Genomic DNA, 9,092 nt, shown 5'->3' on the forward strand with positions numbered 1-9,092 from the left:
ATTTGGTCCCAAAATTTTTGAAAGGTTCAATTTGATAGTTCTTAAAAATGAATTAATTTGATCTCAAAATTTTTAAAAAGTTTAATTTTGATCCTCAAATTTTAAAAAATTAATCAATTTCAATTTCATTCTCAAATTCTTAAAATTTTGAGGATCGATTCATTTATCAAGAATTTGAGGATCAAATTGAATTTTTTAAAAATTTAAGAAGATAATTAATTCAGTTTTAAGAACTTAAGCATTAAATTAAATCTATTAAAAATTTAAAGACTAAATCAAATCATTTAAAATAATTTAAGAATTAAATTGATGATTAAGTCAAAATTTATCCAAACTGAAAAAAGAGTGAAACATGTGCCAATTAATTCAACCGCTATTTTTTTTTATAAAGTTACTCCTACAATTAATTTCCTTTTTTTTTTTATAAAATTATTACTCCGACAAGCAAAACCGATGAAGAAATAAAAGAAAAAAAAAATCTCTGTTGAACTTTTGATCCGACCAGTAACTCAGTAACACGTGACCGTTTCCTCTCTCTCCCTTGCTAGAATCCTTCGTACCCATCTCTGTCTCTCTCTCTCTCTCTTCGTAGTTCATAGTAATCTCTTCATTTGTATAATTGGTTTTACCTGGGACAGTGATAATAGTGAGTGGTGGCATCAAAATCAAAGGGTGTCTTTCATAAACGAAGAAAATGGGAAGAATCTTCACGGTGGAGCTTGAGGGTAGGTCTTACAGTTGCAAGTCCTGCAAAACCCACCTAGCCCTTGCAGATGATCTCATCTCTCGTGTACAAATCTTCTCTCTCTCTGTATAACTTTAGTTAATGATAGTACTGTTTTATCTAACATTTTTCTTTGAGAAGAAGGTGATTGTGAGATAATCTGAAACAGGCAGAACAACAATTTTTTTGCTAATTTAAAAGAACAATAAATCATTTTATTTCATTTTTCTTTTGCCGGTGTGTGAAAATTTACTGTCTTTGTTATATTGAGTCTGTGAGATTTGATAGTTATGATTATGTGCTAGAAGGATAGCCCTGATTGGTAAAATCAAGCTTTGATATGTTGAGCCGTTTGTTTATAGGGAGTGGAGTCTTTACAATTGCAGGAGTTTGTTTTACCACTAATGTAGAGAACATTGTTTGACCCTTGTAATCAGTTTGGTCCACACAAGGTTTTAAATTGAGGTCGTTCTGCAGTGGTTTTGTCACGATCCTTGATATTGTGCGAAATTGTGGACAAATATGGTTCATGAGGCCACAATTGCAGTTGCAGAGACCACAAAAACCTTGACGTTGTGGCTGAAATCGTGGTTGTGGTCCGTTTTTAAAACCTTGGGTCAATCATTGAAAATGAGCTTAAGTTTGACCTTTTCATGCTAAAATTATCACTCAATTTTTCATCCCAATTTCCAAAGGTGTACCTAGCTGACCCATAACCTTAGAGCCTCAGCAAGCTGGACCTTGACTGCTGCCTTGAACGTTTCTAATCTGCAGATTGCATTCTTCCAAGTGAAATCTAGATGACAGGGTTATAATTTCTAAACCCAGTGATAAGATACACCTTGAACTAAATTTGTCATAGGATTTGATTGAGTATTTGTTGTTAATCCAACAATCTTATGTGAGTTCTTGGCATGTGTATTTATCTGGTTCTGCTGAATAAGTTGGAGAATAGATGTATTTTGAAGCTCTGATCAATGGAAACAAGTGCTTTTTGAATCTGATTGAGTGGTCATTGGGATTTTTACTGTGGCAAAGACAGCTGCAATAAAAGATTCATATAGGCTTGGTGATACTGGCAAAATGTACTCTTATCTTCAGAACTCAGAACAGCACCAGTGGCAGTATCATATTTTCAGCTGTTAGGTTATCTTAAACAAACTCCATCTGTTGCTCTTTTGCCTTCTCATTAGCATTCCCATTGCAGATTCTACCTCTATTAGAAAAAGAAAAGAACTTTGTGGCCAATCTGATGAAAAAAGAGAGGCTTATATCCAGCAGTTGTCTGTATGCAGAGTGGGGAAGTGTATACTGCATGGTAACTCTTAGGCTCATCTGTTCTTACAGTTGAAGGATGCCAAATAACTATATTGGCAACAAATCATATTGGGAAATACTGGTTTGTTGCATGAATTGTTGTTATCCTTTACTTTAATCCTTTTGCTTTTCAATCCTGTTCATGGATAAATCAAAGATATGCTAAGATTGCATCTTGCAGTCAAAGAGTGTAGTTCACTTTTATAACTTCCATATTGAGGATCAAATTTCGAAAATGGAAATCATTGGATAATAGTCTGCAGATGTGTTGAAACAATTATTGCAAAAGTGTAACCTGTTAGGTGAAGACATAATAATGGCTTTACATGTCTCCTCACACAAGAACCCTTCCGGCTTGAAGCATGAACAATGCACAGGCTCATCTACTTTATGATGAAATTCAACTTTTTATTAGAACAGTGAGGGTGGTAAAGGTTGAACTCTACACTACTTGACCATAGAACCTCTAATACAATGTTGTGAACCAACTATCTCAAAGTTTTAATCTGTTAGGTGAAGGAAGACACATGAAGGGCTTTATAATTATTGCATCTCTAACAACAGGTTGATATTCTAATAGAGGTGTTTACATAGTAGCTGTCCTCATGATGGGTAGGAATTGATTATCTCTCAGGCAGTATGTTGTGTCTAAATGCTCAAGTCAAGGGAAAATAGGGTCCTTTTTTATGTGACTAGAAAAACTGTAAATCATGCAGGTTTTGATGATGTCAAAAAGAATTTGCTTGATAATGATTGTCTTCATCAAAAAGGGGGAGAATGTGAATGTATGAATACATGAATTTTGATGATGTCAAAGAAAAATCAAACAAGACTACTACAAAGGATAAGCATTGCTTCAAGATTAATACAAAATTGCTTCAACAAACAAAGTTTTGCTTCAAGATTACTTTAAGATCAAACCTTGCCTCAAAACAAAGTGTTTCCAAGACATGCAAGGCTCTGGTAATTGATTATCAGGTAGTGTAATCGATTACCAGTAGACAAATTTAAAAAAAGATGTTAAAAAGGATTTTGATTTTGAATTTTGAACCTGTAATCAATTACCAGATGTTTGGAATCGATTACCAGCAACGAAACTCTTGAAATTCAAATTCAAAAGTTATGATCCTTCAAAATATAACTGTGTAATCGATTACCAGAAACCTGTAATCGATTACCAGTGAAAAAATTCAGAAAAAACTTTTTGAAAAGACACATCTCTTCAAACTATTTTGAAAAGGTACGAAGAGCCTATATATATGCCTGATTTCAAAAAGCAAGAGAGATATTACAAGAGAACTTCATTGCCAAATGCTCTCTCAACAACTCTTGGGCAAACACTTGCAAATCTATTAAGAGTTCATCCCGGAACTTCAATTGTAATATCCTTCTCTTAAAGAGAGAATCTTCTTCTTTTTATTCAAAGAGATTGATTAAGGGACTGAGGGTCTCTTAAGTTGTAAGGATTCCTGAACACAAGGGAAGGGTTGTCCCTGTGTGGTTCAGACTTTGTAAAAAGAGTTTTACAAAGAGAGTGAAAAATCTCAGGTGGGTTGCTTGAGTACTAGACGTAGGCACGGGAAGTGACCGAACCAGTATAAATTGAGTTTGTATTTATCTCTTCCCTTATCTCATTTATTTTATTGCAATCAATTTTGTCTTGCATGGTTAAAGAACATTATTAAATTGATTATTGCTTCTGCTTCCACATTCTGAGCCTATCTTTTAAAAAGGGGGTTAAAAGTTTGTTAGTGGAAAATTAATTCACCCCTCTTAAGTTATTAAGACCACTTGTCCAACAAAAACGACTTAAGTAAAAGTTGTAGCATGTCTTTCTGACCGTTGACTGCATTTTCTGCATTCTTTTAGGGAAAATTACATTGACATTCCTTGTTTCTTGTAATTTTACATGATACCCTTGTCTTTTTAACACCTACAGTAACCCCCAATGTACAATTAAGGGTGGTTAGTGTAGGTGTTAAAAAAGTTGGAGTATCTTGTGAAATTTGAAGAAACCACATTAGATGTCAGTGTAATTTTCCCTTTCTTTTAGTTTTAATACCTGTTTCTTTGTCCATCTTATTGTGGTGAGTGTTTTTTTTTTCAGGACCCTCATGTATTAAGAGTAACTATTTTAGTTGAATAGTAAATAAATATGTAGATGACATGTTAACTTTGTATGGGGGGAGAGAGGTGGCAAAGTTAACTTTTTTGCTTCTAATTGAATGCTTTATCTCTGTCTTGTAGATTTTGCTTGGTTTCTACCAGTACGTTACTATAATTGTTCTGCTGGATTGTTAAATTACTTCTCATCTTAATAGCTGCTTTCTATTCTTCTCAGTCATTTTATTGCCAGCGGGGAAAAGCATATCTCTTCAATAATGTGTGAGTAATTTTTAGTTCTAATTCATTATTCACAAATGAGTATTAAATTTCAAGTTATGATGGCGGTGTATAGCAACAAAACAGCCTTGTGACTTATGTTATTTAGTGTTTTCACATTACTAGTTAAAAATTGCATTTAAGCATAATTTGATACTGCTAGAAATCTGCAAATTTTGATGGTCATATTTTGCTTAAGTTAAACCATTTTACGAAATTGCATTTTTACATTTATTTTTAATTGTTTTTTATTGGTGTATCAGGCTGAGGCATTTCAACCTTTTCTACTACATATATAGAATGGGAACTGTTGTATTTGCTATTTGTTTTTATTTATTTATTTATTATAATTGATTTGAGATCTATATTAAAGTCATGGTTTTTAAGAATTCCATGTGAGAAAATTGATTAGTTACAGATACATTTGCATTGCCAAATTCTTTTAACAGTTGATAACTTTTCTAGTCCATGTAAAATGGGTTTAAAATCCTTATCAGTTCAGATGCGTGGTACATCTTGATCAATGAGAGCAATGCCAAGGTTTGAATATTGAAATTCTTGTCTTATGCTTTGTTTGGATATGTGCATGGCTGCATGCCCCGGACTAACTTCGATATCCATGACATATTGACTTTACACTAGATTGTATTGATTGAATTGTAAATATGAACTCTTGATTCCTTTGCATTTAGGATCTGCTTAGGAGAGGGCATTATGCATTTATTTCTAACTCTAGTTCCTTGTAGTTATTGCTGATTTTATGAATATATGGAAGCCATGCGTGAAGTACAGGGAGCACATGCCTAGAAAGATAAAAAAGCTGGTTTGAAATGATTTCATTTTATGTATTAACAGTTAATGCATAATATCCAAAGCTAATGACTTGGGCATATGAAAGAAGAAAGCTAATCATGAATTAGTTAGCTCCTCTTCATATGTAACGCTGTTTTCAATAAAAAATGTATTTATGTGTTTGCTAATGCCCTTCTTGTTTACACTTTATTGTTAATGAAAAACAGGAACTAGATTAAGGGGGTGTGCTTAGGTAAACAAGTTAGTTGAGTGCTATTCAATATAGAGCTTATCACTACTGAGAGCTTAGGTTATAAGCACTTAATTCAGTTAATTATTTTCATTGGTTAAACTTATGACCTTCCTAGATAAGCTCTTTTTAACTTATTTTAATAAGATTCACCATAAAACTTTGTTGAAATAACTAAAAAGAAATTGTAGGAAGGTGTCACTTTCATTTTCATAAGCTTAACCCAACCACTTCAATTTTAAGCTTAAGCTTAAGTTCTTGGATCATAAAATAAGCCCAAATAAGCTTTGTAGAAGCTCTTTCTAACACATGCTATACACTCTTTCCTATCAAAGCTATTTTGGGAATTGTTTGGTTCTACTTTTTCTTATACGAAAACATCACTAGATCTGAATTTTCCAATTCTTAAGGGTGTGCTTTTGTTTTCGCTCCATGATCCAGTGTGAACTTCACAATTGGAGAGCTAGAGGAAAGGTTGATGCTTTCGGGACTGCATACTGTGGCAGATATTTTTTGTTGTTGCTGTGGTCAAATAGTTGGCTGGAAATATGTAATCCTCCTCCTGCCCCGTCTCTTTTTCCTTTAGCAAATATTTCAATGGATGTTTTAGGCTCTTGGAATTAGAATGTCTATCTGCATGGGTGACCAGAATTTTTCATGTATTTTTCCGTGTTCTTTTGTTCCAGCCTTCTGTCATATTACATTTGACCCCTTTAAAATTGCATTTCTCTGTCCAGGAGTCTGCACATGAGAGAAACCAAAAGTATAAAGAGGGGAAGTTTGTTCTTGAAAGGTATTATGTTGTCACAATTTGAGTTATACCTTATCCTCCATAATGTGTTTATATGCTGATAGTTCATATTATGCACATTCTTGTAACAGAGGGAGGATTGTTGATGAAATGGATTTCTCCACTGAATTCCGTATTGAGAGTTGTGTCAGCATGAGTGATGCTGAAAATGCTTAAACTTTTTAAAATCTTCTGTACTTATCAGATCAGGTGAAAGAATCGACTTTTTTCCTTTTTCTTTTTATGTGAAAATAAAGTAGAACCATGAAATGTTTAGAATCTAAATTTGTTTTACTATTTATTTATAGTAATAACAGGTAATTAAAAGAAGAAGAATTCTCAATGGTGTTTAATTTGTGTAGACAGAAAAAGATGAAACTGTTGTTTCACTTCGTTCTTTCAAAGGTTAGAACCTTCGTAAACGACTTGCTGTTTGGATATAAGCTTCTCTAGAAGCACTTTTACGAAAAGAAAATGAGAAGAAAAAATAAAATAAATTTTTTTATAAGTTGAAATTAATTCTCCATTAATTAATTTGTAGAAATTTTCACATAATTTCTTTGAAAGATGAAAGGATATTTGTAAATTAGTTAATGGTGAGCTAATTTTATCTTATGAAGAAATTCATTTCATTTTTATTTATTTATTTCTCTCCTAAAAATACTTTCTTAAGAAATTTATCCAAACAGGTATTTATCAGATTAAATTTTGAAAGCCCTAAACCTTTTGGTCTTGAACTCATTATTCTAGTTCAAAGGAGGTCCTTTAAAATTTCCTTAAATGTAATGAGTCCTATACAACTATGACATGGGGCCATAAAGTATCTCCCCAAAATCTTAGTTATTAATAGATTCAAGATCAATTATGCGTGTACGGTTTTTGCCAACCAATTTGATGTAGTCTATCACTTGGCACCGATGTTTTATTTTTTAATTTTGTTTTCAGTGGCGTTGCTTGAAAGTTGAAACTTAGAAGTATTCCATAGGTTCATCTTCCATAATTTACGTTTGGTAAAATTGTATTGTTATTCGGGCTAATGATTAAGGTAACAATTTCAAAAGTTTACATTTTCATTAAAAAATTCTAGTGATACAAGGAAAAATTGTTATTTGGTTGCAAATTGATTTCGTTTTGATAGGCAGCTCTGATAAAAAAAAAAACTTGTGTAAGAGTTGTAAGGTGATTGCAAGAAAGTCTTACCGCACAATACAAGGCCCTTATTCTTTATGTTTGTTTTAAAAGCAGTAAATTAAAAACCTAACAACTTAGGATGATTAATATTTTACTTTTAAGAAGAAATAATTATGGAAGGTAATTGGAAATCACAAGGTAGTGTTAATCTTGTTTAAGATGAGATAGTTAACCTCATTTATGATAAAACTTAGGAATGTTCTTAAAGCAATCTTTGATGAAGTTCAGAGTGTTGATATAACTTATATACGGAGTATACAAAGAATGATGCAATTTGTAATTAGTCGTGAATTGATTATTGTATGAATAGCATTCTATAAATAAGAAGCTAGATAAAAAAAAATATTTATTCCCTCTTCCCTTTTGCTAATCTAATAGAACCCAAGAAAAATAAAGGTTAAAGTTTTTTTTTTTTAAAAGGTCTAACTTTGTGCACTGTTGTACCAAATCTTTAAACTAACTTCATACCAATTTTTTTCTCAGCATCTTTATTTCCCCTAATCTAGTATTTTTTTCTGCGGTTTTGTAATCAATGGAATCTCAACTCTGTTATAGAGATCTACAATATAATTATAATTTCGTTATTTTTTTTAACGACACAAATGGAATCACGATTTTATTGTAGATCTCTCTACAAAGGAATCAAAATTTTGTTGTGGGTTTTGCTATTCGTTATGGGTCGATCTTGCCAAAAATCACAACGAAATCATGATTCTGTTGGGGTTCATGCCACAACCCATAACCTTTAATAGAATCGTGATTCTGTTGTGGTTCATGCTAGAACACACAACGAAATCGTGATTCCATCGTGAGATTTAAAGTTTTCTTTTTAAATTTTGTTATTATTTTTAATAACTAATTTTTTTGTTATTTTGTTATTAACAATTTAATTATTTTTCCTTTGATTTTAGATGACTCGTACCAAACATGCTTCATATGTGGTTGGATGTGATTGTTTGGTGTGGGCCCCATACATCAAAGGGGGGATGTTGGAGAGACATTGGAGGCTGATCGTGTCAGCATGTGGACGATGACATCCGTCGGTAGAGCCAAATCTAAAGCTAGAGTCATAGGCAGTGGTACATGCATCTGACAGGATCATTGGACCTCTATTTGGAGGAGGTCTAGTTGATTTGTCATTAACTCAATCTTATAGGGACGACTATGTTGGTCATGTATGGATCTAACAGCTGTGGCCAAAGATGAAGCTGGTCAGCCACAGTGGCCAGGTCTTACCACTCCCCACTGAGCTGACAATGAGAGCTTATGTGTTGCGGTGGGGATTATCAACCTTAGTTATGGCCCAATACCCTGCCGCAAACAAGGGCTTTGTGAATACCCTTGTGGAGAGGTGGCACCACGAGACCTCATCTTTCCATCTGTTTGTCAGAGAGATGACCATCACTTTTGGATGATGTGTCATGTCTCTTGCACTTGCTTGTGACAGACAGGCCATTGATCATGTCCCTTCCGCCTTCACTAGATAGGTTGTTAAGGTTTTGCTCATGACTTGCCTTGGCATTTCGACAGAGGAGGAGGTTATAGCGGCAACCACTACAGGTTCCAGGGTTGGGTTGACGTGGCTGACAGACCTATATCACCAATACATCTAGTCAGGATCGTACATATGGGCTACCACAACTTAT

The 9,092-nt window shown here is 33.4% G+C and overlaps 1 protein-coding gene across 1 annotated transcript; it reads left to right on the plus strand.

The window, feature by feature from the left end:
* The first annotated feature begins 642 nt into the window (after positions 1 to 642).
* LOC100305822 (uncharacterized) lies at positions 643 to 6,595 on the plus strand. The gene is made up of 5 exons (NM_001250261.2): positions 643 to 790; positions 4,383 to 4,426; positions 5,907 to 6,015; positions 6,203 to 6,258; positions 6,348 to 6,595. The coding sequence occupies exons 1-5, from the start codon at positions 695 to 697 to the stop codon at positions 6,430 to 6,432; spliced, it is 390 nt and encodes a 129-aa protein (NP_001237190.1). The 5' UTR covers positions 643 to 694; the 3' UTR covers positions 6,433 to 6,595.
* The last annotated feature ends 2,497 nt before the right edge of the window (positions 6,596 to 9,092 follow it).

Source organism: Glycine max, chromosome 12, assembly GCF_000004515.6.
Source record: "Glycine max cultivar Williams 82 chromosome 12, Glycine_max_v4.0, whole genome shotgun sequence".
Classification (NCBI taxonomy): Eukaryota; Viridiplantae; Streptophyta; class Magnoliopsida; order Fabales; family Fabaceae; genus Glycine; species Glycine max.